The sequence below is a fragment of the Amborella trichopoda genome, chromosome 9 (assembly GCF_054954075.1).
Source record: "Amborella trichopoda isolate Santa Cruz 75 chromosome 9, AtrichopodaSantaCruz75HAP2 v2.0, whole genome shotgun sequence".
Lineage (NCBI taxonomy): Eukaryota > Viridiplantae > Streptophyta > Magnoliopsida > Amborellales > Amborellaceae > Amborella > Amborella trichopoda.
The window spans coordinates 8,012,971-8,036,750 of record NC_142344.1 but is presented as its reverse complement, the minus strand read 5'-3'; the positions used below and the strand labels follow the sequence as shown (position 1 = coordinate 8,036,750).

The following is a 23,780-nucleotide window of genomic DNA, read 5'->3' as shown; positions in this document are numbered from 1 at the left end:
CACCTTTTTTCAACAGCATCTTATACAAACCTTACCCTTAATAAAAAAGAAAAGCAAAATTTGCAATTTAGATGGAAAAAAAAATAGAGGGGGTTAAAGATCTTATTTTTGTGACTCGAAGGGAGTCCATGGACTATTCATAGACATGGGAATTTGTTTGGGAAAATTGTTTTATGCTGCTGGACCACGTTTCTACAATATGCGGTCTAGAGGTATAAAGTATCCATCTTAAAGATAGATGCAAATAGGTGGTCCATCTAAAAACAATTGTAATTAACGGTCTAAATGTTTTCTTGATATAATTATTATTTCATTTTTTTTTTTTTTGTTCATATTCATGATCTTCATGTTAAAGATTATACATCCTCTAAAAATTAGGATCAAATTATATTTAGGAAAACATATTTATTGTCATGCCCGCATTTATACATTATGTGGGCTGGCTGCATAGAAACCGTATCCGTTTATTTGGGACTAAAGTCACATAAAGGGCAGCAAAAGTATTTTTCCCCAATTACAGTTAGCAAAGTGATCTAAAAACATCCTTGTTGACATCTGATGGTGGTTAAAAATCATAGGAACAGATTGTTCAAAGCTACATTTATTAATGAAGCTACTTTTTATAATTAGTCAAATAAACTTCAGTAACTTAAACCTTTTATAAGCTGAATATTGCCAAATTAAAAAACCGCAAGGCATAACTTTCACATTTAAGTAACTGGAAAAGTAGCATGAGTAACCTAAACTTTTCTAAACATAATATTTTCCGAACTTATAGTTTAAAATTCACATTTTAGTGGACCATATAGCAATTGCTACTCTCTCTCTCGGGGGTGGCAATGGACCTGGTCTCTCTCTCGGGGGTGGCAATGGACCTGGTCCGGTCCAGGTATGGTCCAAAAATTGGATCCGGTGGGTTGGGTCCGGGTTCAAATCTTAGACCTTAATACTATTCGTGTCTGGGACCGGGCAGGCCTCACCTAATAGTGTGGCTACTTAAATAAGGTAAAAGTTTATATAGAGCCGAGGCTCTAAACAATCAAATTTGAGCCTATATCAAAAATTTCACTAGAAGAGGTTGTTTTGATGCCTAAATATCTTCAAATCGATCATCTCAACATCAAGATGCGTGGACATGAGAAAAAAGTGGATTTCAAGTTTTGAAAATAGTGTATTTTATAATGCATTTTTGGACCGTCAATTTTCAACATTTTTAAGTTTTCATAGATCTATCGATCTACACTATGTTTGAAGCTTTAAACTTTATAAATAAAGATGAAAATATATTTTAAGGCTATCACGAATATTTTCAATATCGAAACTACGTTTCTCGATACTATTTGAAGGTAGGCATTTGATAGTTTAGAGCCTAGGCTCGCTACAAAATGCCCCCTTTAAACAATAGTTGATATATAATATTTAAATAACTATATATTTATTGGAAAAGTATACAATGAGTCTATTTACCTATGGTACAAGATAGTGACAATTAATTTTGACCATTATATGTAAAATTGGGGAGCCGCATTTATTCTACTGACCAAGCTTAAAGTTTAAAAGAAATTTTTTCGAACTTTGTCCTACACTCAAGCTATTAGATTTCACATTGAATGGTTATAAATAATTGTGACATCCTCGTACCAAACATATATAATATCATATTTTTTAACTATAATATTTAAATAATACATGCGTATATTTAATAAATTTATAAACTATATTTAAGTATATAGATATTTCAGTTGGGTCCGGGTCCGAAATTATATTTTTGGGTCCACGTCCGGGTCGGGATCCCATAATATTGATTTGGGGTCTAGCCAGACCCAAACCGGACCCGTTGTCACACCTCTCTCTCTCTCTCTCTCTAATACCAAAAATTTTAGGAAAGTTTAACATTTTATGCCTCCCCATCTCTCTCTCTCTCCGGGTCATGAACGTATTTGATGTAGTCATGGTGAGAGAAGAATGTCGACATGGTCTTTGTTTTGAGTGTTAATAATGTGGTCAAACTCTGCCATTTATAAACATTGAAAAGCAAGACCAACCCCATCAAACAGCCTTCACTCTTGGACAGATCCATTTGGGTTCAACGTGTCGACATGAAATCATCATCATGTGCACCCCCACCTTTTGTCTCCATCTTTCTTACAAAATATATAAATGAATACACCCAAATGTACAGACGTCCTAGCCATGGTCATCGCATGAGTTGATCTCAAAGGAGTGAGCCCGAGAACACATGCACATAACCTACTCTCTGTCCTTTTTTTTAAATATAAGAACCATTATGTATTTATGTTATTGTTCTTGCTTGTTTCTAACTTATTATTATTATTTTATTTTTATTTTTTTTTCATTTTTTGCATGGGCAAACTTCCCTAGATACCATGTTGAGACTTGGGTTTTGGTCAATTTGTCAACAGGATCCCAATTCCCTCCAAATCGATTATTTTTTCTTTTGGTAATGGTATTGTTACAATCACCAAAAGTATTCGAGAATTGTGGGGTCCTCGGTTGTGCGTTTGTGTTCTCAGGTCACCCCTTTGAGGTGCCATGTTGAAGAAGGTAGCGTTCCACTCATAACAAGGTAGGCTCATGAATGTTTTTTTTTTTGAAATATATAAAGGTCAACCTTACACTGTACGAGTTATGTCAACCTAAAAAACCCGCTAGAGAAGGTTGTTCCTATGTTGGAAAAATTTCATAGAAATGAAAGAAGGGAATTTGTAGTTTTAAAAATAGTTCATTTTCTAACCTATTATCGAGACTGTCCATTTTTAATATTTTCAAGTGTTTATATATTTGTTTGATTGTTACCATTTTTAGAATTTTAAATTTCTTACTTGTGAGCAACAATATATTTTCATATCATCGCAAAGCTTCGCAGCATCGAAACTGTATTTTCAGCATAATTTTGAGGTGTACCTTACTTCAATAGTATAAACTGACTCCTTATACAAACCTCGCCCTCTTTTTCCTCCCTCATATACACAATGGAACGAGACTTTATTATATAAGGGTGCAGTTTCCATACGGACCCCTCCGTAGGTGTAGAGGTTCGGTGGCCTTCAAATTTTATCATGATATATAATTTTGATGTAAAATGTTATTAGGGTTATCTTAAAATATATTTTTATATATAATTATAAAATTTTAAATTTGAAAATAGGTTAAAATCAAGCAGATCTATAAACATATGAAAATCTTAAAAATGGACGGTGTAGATAATATGTTGTAAAATGTACTATTTTTGAGACTTAAAATCTTTTTGTTCTTCATAGTCATACATCTCGATGTAGAGATGATCAATCAAAAGGTTTGTCAGTATTAAAACTACCGTTTCAGATGGATTTTTGAGGAGCATCTGTAGCTCTTCATTATAAGATATCATCCTTATATAAACTTTTTTCAATATATAATACTCGTCGGTACATGACAATTTCATTTTAAAAAAGAAAAAGATTACATGATTGCGTAGGTCTGAATACCTTAAGGGGGGATTTGCTAGACCCCAGATCTCTCAAATCACATTTATCTCACTTTAGGGAAATTTTTTTTTTTTACCGACTAAATATTATAGAGTATTTCAAAATAGGATACTTATTAGTATTGTTTTTTTAAGTTTTAAATAAATAAAAAAAATAAATAATAAAATTTAGTACTACATTGAAAAGTAGAGGATAAAATTTAATTCACTTGATAAAATGTACTAAATGGCCAGCGTATAATCCAACTGCTATGATTATGACTATAGCGCGCGTGCATGATGATTGTTGGTTGTTCTAGCGGTTGCTATCGGTTGGATTGTGACAATTGGAAATTCAAAATTCAAAAGCCATGTAAACAGTGATGACCATTCATATGGACATCCACCTCTAAGACCCACTCTACACTGTTTAAAAAAGGTTTTTTTAGTATATCTTTTACTGTTTATTAACTCTATTTACTCTCTTTCTCCCAAAAATTTCCTAGTGTCTTTTCTCCCTCAAAAATAAAAGGGAAAAGTTTGTATAGAGCCGAGGCTCTAAACAATGAAATTAGATCCTTTTTCAAAAATTTCACTAAAAAAGATTGTTTTGAAATTGATCATCTCGACATCAAGATGCATGGACATGAGAAAAAAATGGATTTCAAGTTTTAAAAATAATGTATTTTGTAATGCATTTTTGGATCGTCAATTTTCAAAGACCTGCTCGATCTACACTATTTTTGAAGCTTTAAACTTTGTAAATAAAGATGAAAATATATTTTAAGGCTATCACAAAGATTTTCAATATTAAAACTGCATTTCTCGATACCATTTGAAAGTAGGCCTTAATTTGATTGTTTAGAGTCTAGGCTCCATACAAACCGCACCCTAAATAAAAGCATGGCCACTTTCTCTTTACATTCATGCTGCTTTGGTGTTTTGTAGACTTGCTTATATCATGCAATAACAGGCGATTACTTTTGTACCTTTCTATTTTCAGATATCCCAAGACCGTATTGCCCGGGTTACCTTTTTGCACACCCATATTTAGGGACAAAATACAATCTTGAGGGACCCATATTTAGAGACAAAATACAATCTTGAGGGAGCTTCTAGTGTAGCTGTAACAGGAAAGTTCATCTTCTTCATTTTTTTTCTTTACATCATTTCCTCACTACATACCTTAGGCACTATTTCCCCACAACATTTTTCGACAATAAATTGATTTTTTTTGGAGGTGTATGAGATTTGTCGAATTTTGAGCTCAAAATTGATTTTTTATTTTTAAAATTGGTCATATTGGTCATTAAAGGAAGGGTGCAATTGGCATACGGATGCATCTGTAGCTGTAGAAGTAAGGTGCACCTTCAAATTTTATCATGATATATAGTTTTGACGTAACATGTTCTTAGGATTATCTCAAAATCTATTTTTATATCAAATTATAAAATTTTAAATTTAAAAAATGGTTAAAATCAAGTAGATCTATAAACATATGAAAATCTTGAAAATGGATGGTGTTAGATCATATGTTGTAAATGCACTATTTCTGAGACTTGAAATCTTTTTATTTTTCATGGTCATACATCTCGATGTCAATCAATCAAAGGGTTTTTCAACATTAAAACTACCTTTTCCAATGGATTTTTTAGGTGCATCCATAGTTCTGCATCCTTATATAAACTTTTTCCTAAAAGAAATGCATGTAAATAGCATAACTCAGCTATTTCTTCCGCAAGCGCTGTCCCTATTTTGCTGCAATTTTTAATGCAGTACTCTTCTCCCGGTCCTAAATATCTATTGTCAAAATTCTAGGATGGAACAACAATTGGTGTCAAAATAATGGAGACAAGTGCTCCCTAACCACATAGTGTAAATGCTGTCAATATTGACATGGGCATCATCAATTATTCTTAAGCATAAAGTGCCCTATAAAGTGATTCTAAGGCCCATGCAAAAAACATCATTATATTTATCATCACCTTGGTCAGTTTGGACAAACCACTTAACATATAGGTAAGCCTTCTTTCACTTGAACTTAAGTGCAAGATGTTTTTCTAAAGGATGGGTAAGTCTTAGTTCACTTGAACAAGATGCTTTCCCAAAGGATGCAGTGTTTATAAGGCCTAGGCTTTATAAAAATAAAGTAAAACCTCACCTCATATCTTCATTTGAATATCACTTTAGGCCTTGGAAATCTCCACGATAGCTTCAAAATCAATTTCCAATACAGGCTATGAAATTTGAAGTTCATGAAATGTGCAGATCTTGTGGATCAGTGGTCTCTTGTTACTAAGGCAAAATGGGCAGTTAAAATAAAATGTGCAGATCTTTCAGATCCCAAAGTTGCTGACAAATACAATATCATAAACTAACTTGGGCTCTTTGATTCATTTAAGTCGAGAAGTAAAATATGTGCTTGTGCAATGTATTTATTCAAGCAAAATCATTTCAACAGCTTCCATAGTACCAACATAACTAGGATAAACACATGACTGTGCAATCAATTACATCTCTCTCTCTCTCCATAAAAGAAAATTTTTTTATACGCACATCCAGGATTAAGATATATGAACATTCAATAATTTCAACCTGGGTTAAGATATGAACATTCAGTAATTTCAACCTGTACATTGCTGATCATATGCCTTATAGAGTTCGTCCCTGAGTCATTGCAAGTACAAAACATGCAGCCTTTCCAAGGGCATGTCATGACAAATCAAAACTTCGCAGGATTTGCATAGCCCCTTCCATTCACCATATTCACCTCACAACTTTAACGAATTTGCGACAACTTTAAGGAATTTGTGACGGTCGCTCACCAGTGATCAGACTAGTGCACTTAACAATGTACGAGGACTTAGTTTCCAAACCATAAAATGGAAATCAATAAATAAAAACCTTCCCATTTTCTAGAATACAGCACCGTGTCTTTCACAGCCCCAAGAGGTTAGTAATAGCGATCTATTGAATTTGCGTCGAGAGTATCACTGTGATTCCTGCATATGCCTCGGATTTACTTTTGTGATACTATCCTTCATTCAAGTAGGTATATAAACCATTTAATTACAGATCGGTCCATCAAAATCATATAGTTTCATTGGCACTTCTCATATATACTCATCAATATCTTATAGCTGCTTCGGTCTATGCATATTATCAAAGCATTCCAATCTTGCTTCCCCATCTTTAGTCACTAGATCAAGTTGCTCTTGCAATTTTGTTGGACAATAGCATGGGCAGATGCAAGAAAAACAAGTTTCACAAAAAAAAGAAAATGACCAATTGAATAGAAAAGAATCCCAACCTAAAACCAGATGTTTCTGGGCAGACCAGATAAAATAACATGTTGGTCTGGTTTTAGTGCTCCTAGTCACCAAGTTCAATTTACACCTGAAGTGATAGTTGCTACAGTACATATGAGTCATGTACACCAGATGCTTCTTCATGTAGAATGCAGCAAAGACAAATGGATAGTGTAGCAAAGATTGGTGGACAATTATCTCAATAGAAGCAATCCTATGGACAGCAAGCTATTGAGTGAAAATCCCAGAACAAGTCTTGCATGAGCCCAATTTTGATGGATGCTCTAGTGGTAATTTGGGGCCAACAGGGATTGGAGGCATCTCTAGAGATGCATATGAGAATAGGATTAGGGGTTTTTCTGGACCTTTCGGCTACTGTGAAACCGAGCTAAGAAGGTTCCCCAACCTTGGTAATGATTTTGACAAAGCTTTTGATATTTATAAGACCCATAAGTCGGAATACAGCCTTAAAAAATTCAAACATTTCTATTGGGGGTGAATGGGGAGTTGGTAGGGAGTCGCTGTGGGGGGTAAGTGTTGTCTGAGTCCTTTATGTTGCCCACTTTATTATATGATTCAAACTGTTATCCAAAAAGAAGTTCCAGTCTAATCTATCAAAACCAATAGAAATTGTTTAGACAAGACAGTGCCCTAAGCAGGTCATTCATTAAACTCTTGACCAACAACAAAATCTCTAGTTTATTTTCTGATAATCCTAAATCCTCATGAATCGGAACAGGGTTTCTTACTACAAATGAAGAAAATATAAGAAACATGAAAACCTACAAGAAGACACATTATTAGGCTGGGTCCAACTTTGCTAAGAGGAGCTCTTGCCAATGACACAGATAACACTTAGTTAAGCATATATTCATTATTAATTACAGGAGACCAAAATAAGGTCCCTGTTTCAGTGACAAATGCCTCCTCACAATAATCTTCTCTATGAAATTGAAAATCTCCCTCATATCTACAAGTATCCAAGGGAACCAACTGAATGAAAAGTCCAATTACCAACATTGAAAGATTAATCTTCCATGATCGATTACCAAGTGACGAGTTTGAAACTTTGAAATATAAAAGACTGGCTTTCTTTAATAACAATTCCTCATAAAACATGCATTAATAAACCCACAGCCCCATGTTCCCAAATTGCCACCAACCCCGGATTGTCGTTGTTCTTAAGAGAGACCAAGGGGGACAGGAACAAGTCATCTGAATAGTGTAAACACCAAGGACTTATGCAGCAGATATGACGACTCTAACACAGTATAGATGTCTCTTGAGTCCACGAGAAAACTCAACTAGCCATCCAAATTATCTTGGCCACCTATAATTACCCAAATATTTACTAAACGAAGTGGGTTCTCCTTTGCAAATGTTCTTATATTTCACTCTGTTGAGATTCTCCATAGGATTCGGAGAGAGAATACTTTGGTTCCTCACCCTAATCATGTTAGTTGCCATCCCAGCACCTCCTTAACATGAAACTTTTAGTTATAGGCATTAAATATCACAAGTAATATTCCAATTTAACACTTGGAAAATTGCAGTTAAGGAGATGGTCAAACTCTCATCCAACACTTGGGACTAATTTTCTAAAAACCCATCTCCCTTCATAAGAATGTTCCATCAAGAATCAACTACATAGAACGAAAAAGAAAAAGAAAGCTTCGAAATTTGTACAGACAGCTCATTCTCCATAGGCAACTATGTTATTGTAGACCACCATCCTCATACATTGAAAGAGGTGATGACTTGATAAGGTAAGAAACTGTTGATTCAGATAAGTAGATAGAGAAACTCGTATAGGAACCCACCATCAAATTGGAAGTGGGCCACTGAACTGTAACAATCAAATATGGAGAATGCAACTAGAGAAATCTTTCTATTCTTCAACTTCCAAAGTCATGCTACTGGTATGTGTATATAATCTAACTTAAACAAACTTAAATTAGTTGTGAGTCTAGGTGATGTTAACACCAAAATTAGTTAAATAAAAACTGAATAAAGTTAATGCAGTCATTAAGTAGTATTTTTAATCAATTACTGCTTATTACAAAAGAAGCACCAAAAATAAATCTACTTGGTTAAGTTTTGGGTTCATTATGCTTCAAATATGTATTCCAAAATCACTTTCACTGCACCACACCCAAATGCTCAACAGTGTTGCAGTTCCCTTTGAACAGGAAAGCATCAAATTCTTCGAATAAAGGAAAAAAATCAATCCTAGGGATTACAACGAGCCCCTTACATCACTAGACCAGAACCATTCCTAGGGATTAGAACAAGCGGTTTACATGATTAGACTGGACCAATGCTCACATGTGGAGCCTTCATTACACAATCCTGCTTATTCCATTAGGATAGACCCTCACAATTAAGAAAATGCAATTACAATTGCTTGGCTGCTTGATAACCACTTTCAATCAGGTACGCAAGTAAAACCATAGCAATTTTAACACCAGATCACCGATAACTTTTTTTTTTTTTTTTTTTCAAAACCCATAAACTGAAAAGACGATGTGGAGTTGCAGAAAATCATGCTATACAAATATTTGGTATTACAAAATAGCTAAAAAAAACTCAAGGATCATATATGATACAAATCCCAATCAATCTTGGGTTGTGAAAATACCTCGTAATCCATTGGTCCATCCACAACACCATCAACATTTTGCAAGCTTTCAAGCAGTGCCGGTTGAAACCCATCATTTTTTGAAGGAAGCAATTTATATAACAATAAAAGCCCAAACATGCACACAGCTTGTAACTTCATAGAGTCTCCTTGAACTGAGAAGTATAGGAGCATGGACAATAGAAACAACACCACACAGAACCGCATGATGCAGAGAACACTATCCATAAGCTTCCCATCATTGCCTGCAGGGAACCCTCGAACTCTGTACACGAACAAGAAGTTATATTTGTCCACCACATACCTGTACCCAAAGTAAAAGGCTCCCACTGGAACCACGATTGGGGCAAATGAAGAGTAAATCATAGTGAGAGCAAATATAGTCAGATTAAAGGCATAATACTGTGCAAAATCGAACTTGTGTTTCACTATATGGGGGTTCCTGGTTATGGGATATACAGAAAGATCTTGCCCCTGCAAATCAATCCGATTTATGCCCTGAATTCGGGAGAGGTCCCCATTACTAAATTCCCTCTGAGAAATTAAAGGCCTTTGCAAGTCATCACCCTGGTTATCCAACGGGTAATCTTCGATTTGCTCGGGAACCAACTGAAGCATATCATTCGTTCGAAATTTCTGCAATTTTTTCTTTATCCAAGGGATTGGAGCGAGAAGGTCATAAGATATACCCAAGAAAGTGCTGGTAATAAGAAATGCAAGAGAGGAGAGGCAAGACCTTGACAAGAAAGAGGCGCTCATATATTGCTCAATTCTTTTACAGTCCTCTCCATCTAGATAGCACCGACCCATTCGAAGAAGAGCACTCTCAAGTGATGACTCGACCAGAGCACGAAGAAAGATTAGATTCACAAGAAAGAAGCAAACCATCTTCAAAAGAGCAGCTCTCTGCTCCCCTGATAAAGTTAAATGGCGCTCAAACTTGGAGAGAGAAGAGAGAGCAGCTGGAATGACTATATACATGCTAATGAATATCAAAACATTGGGCAAAAATTGAAGAATTATTGAAGCAGCCCAGCTCGAGCTCTGAATCCAAGCCAACCATAGAGTTGCATTATCCATGGCTTCTGCATTTATAATACGACCTGCACTCTTCACTGCACTGATCACTGCAAGAGGAGAGCTACAAAACAAGAGTAACACAAGAAGGCAAGTGTTTACAGCTATTCTCCTTATTTTTAGGGAAATTTTGCTCGATCCCAAGTGGTTCCAGTATATGTCAGTAGCTGGAGGGGCCCTCTCCACTTTCCACCGACTTCTCTCCAACTGTAACTCCATTACAGTGAAGAATTTTCCAATGGGTCCCTTTTTTTTCTCTGATTTGAAATCTTGAACTGCCTTGTTAACTGTGTAGACATCTTTGAAGATCACAAATGCGATGCCCGCTCCTTGTGCTCGACCCACCTTGTAGAGAGACAATTCTCTCTCTAACTCTCCTTGAAAAGCTTCCAATCTTCGAAGCCTTTCCTCTTCGGTGAAACCCAATTGAACAAGAACCCAAGCCCAAACTTCCTTCACCTTTCTGAGTGATTCCTTCCATAAATAGATACTTCGAGCAAAAAACCCATTTCTTATATGACCCAAATTTTCAGAAGATAACCCCATTAGACCAGCACCTGTACCATCTTCTCCATAATAACGCAAAAGAATTTCTCTCTCTTCTGAGAGCACAGCTGCATCTAAACGAGCCTGTAACCATGAGATATCATTCCTAACCTTCACAAGCTCAGTTACGAGCTCATCGAACATACACAAATTTTGTGGAACTATAACCCTGTAAATTTTTCCTGGATATTTTTGTTGAAAATACTCGACAAGGGGGGCTGGATCAGCTGCTAGACCTTTGGGTATCCCCTGAATCATAAGAGTGAAAACGGAGATTGAATTCACAGCAAGATTTCCATCGAGAAATCGTGTAGCTCTCAATCGATCCTCCAATTTCGTAATCCCCAAATGAAGAACACTAACCACTATGATTACGAATAGAACATGAACCCATAGAAGAGGCGAGCCTTTTGAGATATGGGTTATGGTGGTCTTTGAGAACTGATCATTCATCGCAACTTTTCCCGAATGTAAGTTCAGAGGTAAGATCAGGCCTATGGAGAAAACCGAAATAACCAGAAGGACTACAAAGCTACCACCTTCAATATGAAGAAATTGAGCTGCATTTGCACCGCAATGGCGTGCAATTTGCTGGCCTGTCGTATGCCAAACAGCGAGAAGCTTGGCAAGAAGACCAGCAGGGCCAGGCATCTTATGGTCACTCCTTAATTTCACAAATAAGAACAGAGAGACACAACAACAAGCCCCAATTGCTGAGATATTCAAAAGGTACTGTATATTTCCATACCAGGTTTCGTCGATTGGTTCATCAGAAGGTGATGGAGAGATGGCCATGGAGGGCTGGGCTTCTTGAGCCATGGCCAAAACCCAATTTGGACAGAGAACTAAGAAAGAAAGAGCGCCCCATGTGAGTAACCCTAAGTTCCTCCCTCTAGAAAACCCGCCTTTAGCCATTGCTAGGTTTAGGGAGAGAGAATCAGACCCAAAGCATGCCCATGCAAAAACCTAATTCTAAGGGATTCGAAAGGGTCAAAAGATACGATACAGATAGAAGAATAAACAGAAGCAAATTCAGCCTTAACATCGAAGAAAACCTTTAAAGCTGAAAGAAAAAACTACATATGGATTGAGAAGAAATGGGTTCTCTCTTGAGAATACCTGGAAAATGAGCCCCAAATCATGGCCCTCTAATGAAGGCAATTTCCAAAAGTAGAGAGAGAAAAATAATGTTTCCCGGTTAGACGGCAAATTCCGAAAGCCAGAGAGAGAGAGAGAGAGAGAATGAAAAGGAGGTTTCAGGGCGCAGAGGGAAACACCGAAGCTAGAGTGAACGCGAGAGAGGGTTGGAATAATAATGCCGAACCCAAATGGCCTCGTGGATCTGCAATTTATTAATCATAGGTTCATTAAAAAATGACAATAAACAGTTCCCCTGATTTGTGGGACTTGCAAGTGAGCAAATTCAATCAGGAGAGACGTTCAATGGGAGAAAATAGGGAAAATAGTGCATCGATGAAGTCTAAGGGTCGCAACCGGGTTGGCTCAACCCAACGACCCAGCGGGTCAACCTGATCTGATTCTAGGTTTAGGTATTGCCGATCTGGCTCTGCGTATGGGGTTCAAGTTTTGGACCTGATTGGTCGGGTCTGGGTCCAAAACCTTGGATTCGAGCTGGATCCCGGTCGGGTCAGGGTCCAAGTCGACCCGACTCGATTATATATATATATATATATATATATATATATATATATGGTGTGGTTTGTATAGGGCTGAGGCTCTAAACAATCAAAGTAAAGCACACTTTTAAATAGTATCGAAAGATGCTGTTTCAATAATGTGAATCTTTGTGATGGCCTGAAAACTTGTTTTTATCTCTAATTATAAAATTTTAAAACTTCAAAAGTAGTACAGATCAAGCATATCCATAAACAGCTTGAAAGTTGATGGTCCGAAAATGCATAACAAGATGCACTATTTTCAAGACTTGAAATTCATTTTTTCTCAATTCTATTCATCTTGAGGTCATGATGATCAATTTGAGGAATTTTGAGCTTCAAAACACTTTTTTAGTGGATTTTTGAGGGGGTGCGGTTTCTAGAAGGTCTAGGCTCTAATCAATCAAAGTAAAGTGCACCTTCAAATAATGTCGAGAAATGTAGTTTCAATATTGAAAAGATTTGTGATAGCTTTAAAATATATTTTCATCTTTAATTATAAAATTCAAAGTTTAAAAAATAGTGAAAATCGAGCACATCTATGAAAACTTGAAAATTGACAGTTCAAAAATGCATTACAAGATGCACTATTTCAAAACTTAAAATCTATTTTTTTTTCATGTCCATGCATCTTGAGGTCGAGATGATCAATTTGACGCTTTTGGGTATCAAAACAACCTCTTCTAGTGAAAATTTTGAGGTGCGCTCTAATTTGATTGTTTAGAGCATTGCACTTAGATAAATTTTTTCTTTTTGAGGTGTGCCCGATTGTTTAGAGCCTCTTTTATATATATATAGTTTGACTTTGGAAAAGTACCACCATTTTGGGGATGTGCACGCAATAGAAAAATTACACCAAACAATTGAGATATGGTACGCTATAAGTAAATATTTGAGACAAGAAATAAATCCAAATTTCAAGATGACTGATCATTTTAATCCAATCTATATAATGTCCTTTTTGGAAGCTAGAAGAAATGCATCTCAAGTCCACCAATTAGCAGGTATGAGAGGATTACTATCGGATCCTCAAGGACAAATGTTTGGTTTGTCCATTCAAAAGGGCATTCTTTAATGGAATATACCATTTCTTGTCGCAAAGGAGTTGTATATATATATATATATATATATATATATATATATATATATATATATATATATATATATATATATATATATATATGTGTGTGTGTGTATTTGTGTGTGTGTGTGTTAGAGTGTTCACATTATGGAGTAATTTATCATTTTACTCAACTATTTTAAACTCTTATATACCTTTTTTGTACATGGAGAAGTTTTTAATAAAAATATTTTGTATCATTATAAGGGAGTGATGTCATCCACATGGGGTGTGACATCACCCACATAGAACACACTAATGGCATTAATGTTTCATGTAGGTGATGTCCCACCCTATATGGATGACGTTACATGTTCTTAATGACAAAAAATACTTTTATTAAAAAAAAAATTTCATGTACAAAATAGGAGCATAGAAGTGTTCAAAATTGTTGAGTATAATGATAAATTACTCTATGGTGGTTGATGTAGTGGTGATTAATCAAGAAAGGAAGTGCTATTTCTTAAAATATTTTTAATTTTTTTTATATAAAAAAGTATATATAAAGACCATTTATTTTTGCTACAAGGATGTCACAATCATTCTTATCCATCAGATTTGAAATTGGGTGGTGGTAAGAGTGTCATTTCCTAAACTCGAAATTCAAAAAAATATTCTCTCAACTTTATATTATACTCCAAGTCATCCAATTTGACATCTAATGACTAGTAATAATTTTGACTTTCTTATAATAAAGATTAGTGGTTTCATAATATATAACCCCCTTTTAAAAGGATGTGCTTACGTTGGCGAAATCCTCTCAGTCTCGGCAGAGTTACTCGCCTCTGCCAAAAGCCAAATATCTGGGCCGGGCCGAGTCACATAATGGTATTTGCAATGTGGTTCATGCGTGTGCAGTATGCGATAGTGACACAAAGAGCCCAATATTAGTTACGCAAAATGCGGTTTTAACGCCTAATCTTAGCTCCGCAAAAAGTGGTTTTAACGCCTTTTAATTGCCTTCCCTTTGCAACTGACCTATGGAAAGGGTTCCTGTGAAATTTAATTTAGAAATATTTTTAAGATTCTAAATTTTGAGGAAGAAATCTTTTCAATTTACACTATCACCTCAATAAAAATTTTCCCAATTACATTCTGAACTTGAAAAATATAATTTCTCAAAAATTGAATGGAGACTGTCCAATTTTTAAAATCTAAAAGATCCTTTCAAGCTATTTTTATTGAAGTATAATCACCTTCGAAGGTAGTAAAATGTATAATACACTGATACAGGAGCATGACGAAAGATGATGGTGACTACATTGTATTTTTGAAGGGTGAGATCCATGTTCGAGAATTCAAAATCCAAATCCAAAAATCCTTACAAGGTATTTTTGGAGAGGGAGTAAAATGTATAATACACTAGTACAAGCATAGATTTCATCATTTATGACCAAAGCATAAATTTCACAATTTATGACCAAGATGATACAGGAGTAATACAAAAACGACCAAAGATGATACACCAGCAATACAATAATGAATGATCTTATAGTGTATACAATCTCTCCAACTTATATTATGCTCTCAGTCAAAAGACTTTTAAGAATTTTTTTTTTCAATATACAATTTTGGGATAAAGAATCATCAGGCCATTCTACCCAAAATAAAGGTTTGTTTTTAATTTTTTTTATGCTCAGATCTTTCCCTCAAAAAATGGATGGTTTTTGTCTTGTCATATTAATATTTATAATCTGTTTAAACCCAAACGTTCAGGTTCTTTAATCTCGTTTACAGTTAATTAATCTTTTTATTCTTGAGTATGGGTTTACTTTTATTGGTAAAATCTTTTTCTTCGCGTTTGAAAGAAAGAATCAACAAACAAAAAATCGATGGGGTTTTCTCGACTGTTTTCTCAATTCAAGAAAAAAAAAACGAGATGGAATTTCCATGTGATAGTCACAAATTATCCCTTTCTTTTACATCAAAGTCTGATTTATGGCTTCTGATCAGGAATCTCTTGCCTATTGTTTAGCTTCTTTAAATCTAGAAAATATAGCTGTCCTTTTTTAATTTGATTTGTGATTTCTTAACAAAAAGAAATATGCAGCTATTTAAAAAAAATGGAGCTCGTGCTTTAAGTTCAGTTGATTATTATGCTTGATCTTGTCTTGTCATGTTAATCTTTTTCTAATTGGATTAAACTATGCACACATTCAATTTATTGAATCCTTACCCATAGAAATTTTCCCATCTTTTTCCTGGTTCATGCATATTCTGTTAAGTTAATTATATTTTTTAATCCCAAAAAATCGAGTTTCAGCTCGTCCTAAGTTTTTACTAAACTACTTAGAAGAATTGTGCATTTTTTTAAAATCACATCGAGTTTTTTTTGCCGCCCTCTAGTTTTTAAGGAGAAATATCCATGTATTTATGAAGTTAATCCTAAGATTTTTATGTACATATTAATATTTATATATTATATAATTTGTACATCAATTTGCTAAAACTTCAGCTTAGCTGACGCTAAGACTTGGGATTGCAGGGAATTTCTTTGTTTTTCTATTAACAAATAACCGAATCTACAGATGAAGATTTGGGATTGCACCAAACTTTTTCCTTTTCTTTTCTATTAACAAACAGGGGAATCGTGGATGCCAATAACCATTGAACACCTCGAGCAATCAGCTAAATCAAGTTGGAGGATGACCAAAACCACTTCAACACCTCTATAACTAAGTTCAAATCAAAGTATTAAAATGGTGAATATACAATTATGTATAATCACATTTGGCCAATGCAACTATTTTAAAATTTTTTTTTTAAGAGTAATAATCTTATGAGACCCTCCCACATCCATGTGTGTAGGACCCCAAAAGATCACCATTAAATTTGGCACAAATATCTAAAAAAATCAAGTCCCACATCCATGTGATAAATTTTCTAGAGATTTATGTCAAATTTAATAGTGATCATTTAGAATCCTACCTACAAAGGTGTGGGAGGGTCTCATAGGATCATTACTTTTTTTTTAATATTCAAAAGATAATCTCTTTTCTTAATATTCAAAGGATAAACGAAGAATTCCAATAGTCCATATTTTATAGTATATTTTCATGCCCTTTTAATAATTCTATTAACTTTAAATACTTTTTCCTTTTTTATTCTATTTCTTAAAATTAGTTTTATTTTTTTCGTCATTTATATTGTAAAGGAATGTGCATAAAATTCAAAAGAAACCATTCAAAGGCCGAGTATTTGGGTGAAGCAAGTCGCATGAAGCTGTTTAGAATCTTAAAATGTGGCTCATCTATGCCGTGTATAGATAGTCATTTCCTTCTTGTTGTGAAAGACAAGGAGCACCATCTTACTCTAATTCCCATTTACGGAAAGGGCTTTCCAATGTATAGACTAACCTCAATAAATGTTTTTTTCAAATCACACTCCATGCGCTTAAAAAAGATATTGCTTCAAGATTGAATAGAAACTGTCTAATTTTTAAAAGGTGAGAGATCTATGTGTTAGAGGATTCAAAATCCCAACTTTTTTCTTTTCTAATTGAAAAAGAGCCTTCGAAAGGTGGTATTTTTCTTATGCGAGTAAATGGAGGTATTTTTCTTATGGGAGTAGATGTATAATATACTCTTACATAAGCATAGATTTCACAATTTACGATCAAAGATATGGTGAACATCGTATAATGATAGTGAACAGTATAATAATTAATGGTCTTCTAATATATGCGGTCTATCCAGCACATGCACTATGCTCCCACAAGAGCATATTCCATTCCCTCAGTCAAAGGATTTATGTGGTAGGCTTTTTTCATTCTAAAATTTTGGGAACTACCGTTGATTATTTTCAAAATAAATAAAAAAATGTGATTTTGAATTTGTGACGCTTAGATCTAGCCCATCAAAAGTTGGATGGTTTTTGTTCAAACTCCAAACATTGTTTTATGTAGTACATTGAGAATTCATTTTGGAAATATTTTATTTTGAGGTTAGTCTATGGATTGTAAAGGTTAAATCTTAAAAATTTGGGATCCTAAAATTACTTCAATATTGAGAGAGTAAATGGATGGTGTACTCCCACAGGAGTATTTTTTTTGACAAATACTACTATTTTTATTAAAAATACAAAAAGGTAATTACATTATCGAAGATAACAAGAGAAGGTAAAAGAGCATCCCCTTAGCCAGCTCATCAGCAATCGAGTTAGCTTCACGGTAAACATGAGAAAAAGAAACCGAGATAGGTGTGACCAGGTCCATAATACGTAACCAAAGAGGACGAAGCTCCCAACGGATCCGCTGCTCCTTTTTGCACCATTTAACAATATTTAGGGAGACCCTTTCAATCCAACAAGTATCCCCACAATTTCTTTCCCTAAAGATCTTCAAACCATAATAGAGTGCATATATCTCTCCGTAATTTGCAGTAGCACAACCAATTGGTCCTGCAAACGGGAAGATGGTGTTGCCATAACAATTCCTTACTACTTCACCAATACTCGCATTTCTCAAATTACCAAACGAACTGTCATCAAAATTGAGTTTCAAAGTACCAAACGAAGGTGGCACCCAACTGATTTTAGGACGACCACTACTGGTACAAGGAGAAAGAGAATGCTCAAATTGGCCATGACATCCATTTTGGAAATACCCCAACCAGTTTTAGAAACAGAAAGCCAGGACCAGATAGACAATTTGATTGAATGAATCAAACAATCTAATGAAAGCGAATTATCTTCAAAAGTCCGCTCGTTTCTTTCTTTCCAAACGTCCCCAATGATTACCCCTTTCGCAATATTCCACTTAATTTTGCTTACCTTTGGTAAACATGGTAAAGACAATTGAGTGAATCCCATCCACTTCCAAGAGTAGCGCCAAAGGAGTATTAAAAGCTTTTGGCCAATCTCCTTATTTTTAATTTCCTCCATGGGCATAAATAACCATTATATCGAAGTTTATAAATAAAAATAGAAAATCAAAATTTTATCCATAGAGCCAAAACATAGGTTTTGAGGTTTATATCAGTCATGTGAAAAGCAACCTCTGTACCTCAGTTTCCCAAAATTCCGCTATGAACCATTCAGGCTGAATCACTACGCGATGCATGAAAGGGGTCGTTCCAATGGACTTGAAAAACAAATTTACATGTATATAAAAGAAACCAAATGATGATTTATTCAAAGCCTACGAAAAGGCTCAAATGCAAAAAAGAAATAACTAAGAAAATAAATTAGCGACTTTGAATAAAATACCTCAAATCTTGCTAGAAATTGCCATGGTGGTATGAGAAAACAGTTGTACTGATTATTATTAGAAGATTTACCCCTATCTAAACACACGGTTTGACTTCACCATGTGTTGTAACTGTAATGTCTATTTCTTATCTTCTATCTTCTTATCTCCATAAATCTCACAAATATTGGGATTGGGATGTTGCTCTGATAATTTATATAAACCATATAAAATAATAAAAAAAGCATAACTTCTTCTCTCTCTAATTCCCAGTCTTCTGCTGAAGTAGAATAGCATTCTATATCACTTCTAAGTTGTGAATTAACTTGGCTAAAATATCTATTGAACGATATTGGCATTCCTTACTCACAGCCCATTATAATGTTTTGTGATAACAAAGCTACTCTACACATTGTCGGCAATCTAGTTTTCTATAAAATAACAAAGCATATAGAACTCGATTGTTACCTTGTTAATGAAAAGATCTCATTTGGCCTACTTCGGACTGTATATCTTCACACTTCCAATTAATTGACAGATATTTTTACAAAAACCCTTGGCAACGAATGCGTCAATTATCTTACTGGTAAGTTGGGCAACATATCCAACTTGAGGGGAGTATTAGAAGATTTATCTTTATTTAAACACACGCTTTGACTGCACTGTGTGTAGTAGTTGTAATGTCTATCTTCTTATCTCCACAAATCTTACAAATATTGGAATTGGGATATTGCTCTTGTAACTTATATAAACCATGTAAAACAGCAGAAAAATACCTTCTTCTCTCGCTAATTTTTTTTATTAATTATTTTGGTATTAACAAGTCTATATCTAAAAATAAAACATGAAAAGGCCCAAAAGGAGCATTAGATGTGCTGCTATTTTCAGATGCTCACAAATTGATAAGATTGTCATCATTGTTAGAATTCCAAATTTTGTTATGGCAGAAATAGATTTTTAAGCCAGCATAGTAGTTTTCCACACTGAAACTGTAATTTCTAGTGGGTGTTTTGAGGTACTACTTTTATATTGTAGCTATCAACTAGTGTGTATGTGTGTGTGTGTGCACTTTTTCGAAGCTTGTCTAATGTTTTCTTATATCCCCTTGAATCCCCACCCTATAAACCCATATTTTTATTTGTTAAATTTTTATATTTGTTGGATCATCTGTTTGGATTGATCCAGACCTGATGCGGATTGTTGATCAAGCGATCTGGCATGGATTTCTAGGTGAACGATCTGCCTCACCGATCCTATTTTTAAAACATTGGGCGACATAATATGTGATGCTTATCTCTTCTTTTGATGTATGGCATCGGCTTTTTTTTTTTGGGTGAATTAGTGGGGATATCGGGCCCCTGCCTGCTTTATTAGAATAAAAAAATGTATTGCATAAACAAATCCTATACAACCTTGGCAAAGAAACACTAACCATTATAACATCAGAGGGGCGAGCTCGCCATACAGTTGCTTCATTATTAGAGACTGCTTTGTTGGCCAAAGATTCTGGTACCATATTTCTCTCCCTATAAGCATGTTGGACCTTCCATTGTTGATCAGCGAAAGATTCAAGCTTAGATATACCATTAGGCAAAATTAAATGCAATCTCCAAGGAGACCTGCAACGCCGATTCAAGGAATCAACAATAAGTTTAGAGTCACTCTCAACAACAAGAGGTACACAATTCAGCTCCATTTCCGATGAAATAACCTTCTCAAGTACATAAAATTCAGTTGTGTTATTTGAATTGGTACTTAGCGGGGCTGCAAAGGCCACAATAAAACCACCTGCATCGTTCCTGATAATGCCCCCACAAGTTGCACTACCTGGATTCTGCATAGGGGCCCTATCAATTTTAAGCTTGAAAGGAGGCAGCCATGCCACCTGAATATGAACTTGGGGAGGTGCTAAATTCTAATGTAGGTTAAAATTGGAAGGTATATAAAATTTAGAAGAATGAAAGGTCCAAGTTTTTATTTTTGCCAACGATCTAACCCAATGAAAAATGTACCTTAATAGAAACTCCTTGGGGGTATTACCTCCACATTGTACTCGAGAATTATTTTCCATCCAAATGTACTAAATAGTAATAGAATATACACAATTCCAAACAAATTACATACTTGTGGATCGGAATTGGAATTTTACCTATTTGGCCATCAGGATCACTGTGGTATGCTCGAGTGGGAAACACTCACTAAATCTGCTGAGAACAAATCTCTACATAAGTTTCGAATATGAGCATTGCACCATGATATGCTTTGCGAACTCCTCCTCGTGGGAACAAAAGTGGCAGATGGAAACAAAAACTAGACTCCATATTTGAAGTAGCGAAGAGGTTGGTAACCTGGAATACAAGGCTAACCAAGTAAACCACTTTGCTCTACGAAGAAATGGTATCGACCATAAGACTTTCAAGACAACTTTAATAGTAGGGGTGGCAATGGACCTGACCAGACCTGAGACGCGATTGGTAGACCCGACCTCTAGTCCGGGTATAGGTCAAATTTGTAGACCTAAACACTATTCGGATCTAGGTCCGAGTCCAGCCAAACCCTACCGTAAACCGTTGGAGATAAAATACTTTACTTTAAGCTCTATTCATTTGGGTGTATTAAGAATCGTATACAATAAGAACTCGTAATCATCTTTAGCTATTAAACAACAAATCAGATGGCTTGAAATCTAATGATGGGTGATTGTGACCTTGTTGCTAATAATATGGGTACATGATGGTAAAAAAAAAAGGCCAAAAAAAAGAAGGAAGCTCATAGTCATAGAGTGGCAATGGACCCGATCAAACTCGAGATTTGATGGGTATAGGTATGGGTATGGGTCTAATTTTTGGACCCCACAGGTCATGTCTGGGTCCAAAACCTAAACCCGAATTTTATTCGAGTCCAGTCGTACCCGATCCGTTGCCACCCCTAATAGGCTCTTCCTGTCTGTTGTACTCCCATGCTCTTTTGACCGACAAAAGGCCATCTGCATCGTGAACCCGAACAAGCTAATACTCAAGAGGAGGAAGATATGGCATCGAATTTCAATGTAGAGAAAGATAGTACAAGCTAATCACAAATCATTGCTAATAAGAAAAAAATCTCTAAAGTTTGCTTTTGTTAACTAAATATCAAATCTATAAAAATTCGAATGAATGTTTATTGTCAAACATGCATCAAAAAACCCATACTGGGATAATATACGTTCTAGATATATGGAAAGCATTCAACCCCAAAAAAATATAAAAAAATATAGAAAGCTGATAATGCTTTTATTCAAAATTTTGAAACTTTAGATATTGAATATTCCTCTTTGTCAAACAGACCCCCAGGGTATATATAGATTTTAGGTTATCGTAAGGATTTGGCACTAGAGTAGTCCCTTGGTTTTAGGGTCTATCCGTTAAATAAAGAGAACCCTTCAAAAAGAAGTTTTAAAGTGCAACATTTAATTTGATCTGAGTACACTGTATTTGGATATTTTCTGAGGAAAAGTGTTCCGTGAGTGAGCGGGTGCAAGAGCCCCAGTGACTTACAAACGTCCATCCTATCATATATGGATAATGCACAAAAAAATACTTATAAAATATATTTTGAAATTTAAAAATAAATTTTTTTTTTTTCATATTCATATCATCTTGGCCTAGATGATGAATCTACAACAAAAATTAGATAAAAAATCCATTAATAAAAGGACTTGACTTTTAGAGGGGGCCGCATATATACATATGAGTTGGCCGACTCATAGAAACCCATTTTCTTATAGTCTTCAAAAACAACTTTTAAATAATAGCATTTCCATTTTATCAGGTCTAAGTATTTTTCGATACTTTCCTAAGAGTCTTAAAATTCACGCGATTTGTAGTGAAAAATAAAAGGATGGGAATTTGGATCGAGTCTTCTTTATCTCTGAGAAAAATTTACCTACTGATGGGAAAAAGATGCAAATATTTATGCGTGTGGTCCATATTATCTTATTATCTTGAGGTTCTACTTGTTTGAGTTTCTTTATTTCATTCCCATTTACCCTCAACCAAAAAAATCAAAAAAAAGTTTCCAAAATACCAAACTACTAAAATGTTTAGGCAATACAAAAATCTAACTTTGGATGAAGCAAAATTGCCGACTCCGATTAATTGAGAAAAGGCTATAATGATAATGATGATGGAAAGACCAAAGTTGCACACTAAAAAAAGTGTTGGCATGTTTGTGAAAGTCCAATTTTTCAATTCAACAATATTTGGATTTCTTTTGTGTTTTAGGTGGTCTGAAAGTAAATTTTTGCTTTAATTTTTTTTATCTTTTTATTTTTATTTTTATTTTTGGTGTTGGACAACTTTCAAGCTGTCCAAACACCCAAACACATATTTGTGGCAGTTTACGTGTTGGACTTTTGATCTATCCAAATACATACATCAAGTTTTTTTTTTTTAAGCAGCTTGAAAGCTATAATTTCTAACGCTCTAAAATATATAGAGAAATTTACGTACGGACCATATTAGGAGTACAATTACAAAAATGAGATCACATTTGTCCCATATTACGGGCGGCACCCCCATGTAGGGTTTTTTTTCCAAGTCCTCTGCGATCATCGTGATTATGCATTTTTTTTAAAAATAATTTCTGTCAACCTTTTCTCTCCCGCAACCCATCGCTCTCCCCTAACCTTCCAATAAAAACTCCCAAGGCCATCCCTTTCCACTGACCTTACATTAGAAAGGCCATCACCCAGAACGTTGACAAAGAATGAAAATGACTCCAGGA

General features: G+C 35.0%; 1 protein-coding gene across 2 annotated transcripts; it reads right to left on the bottom strand.

Annotated features, from left to right (window-relative positions):
- Positions 1-9,305: 9,305 nt before the first annotated feature.
- LOC18424123 (early-responsive to dehydration stress protein (ERD4)) lies at positions 9,306-12,588 on the bottom strand. 2 transcript variants are annotated; one of them, XM_088847626.1, is made up of 2 exons: positions 10,149-12,474; positions 9,306-9,741 (listed from the first exon to the last, which is right to left on the bottom strand). In XM_088847626.1, exons 1-2 carry the CDS (start codon positions 11,948-11,950, stop codon positions 9,696-9,698), a joined length of 1,848 nt encoding a protein of 615 aa, XP_088703752.1. In that variant the 5' UTR covers positions 11,951-12,474; the 3' UTR covers positions 9,306-9,695. The 2 variants fall into 2 exon arrangements, with proteins under 2 accessions (XP_088703752.1, XP_006828780.1); XM_006828717.4 differs by having other exon boundaries at positions 9,306-12,588.
- Between the last annotated feature and the right edge of the window lie 11,192 nt (positions 12,589-23,780).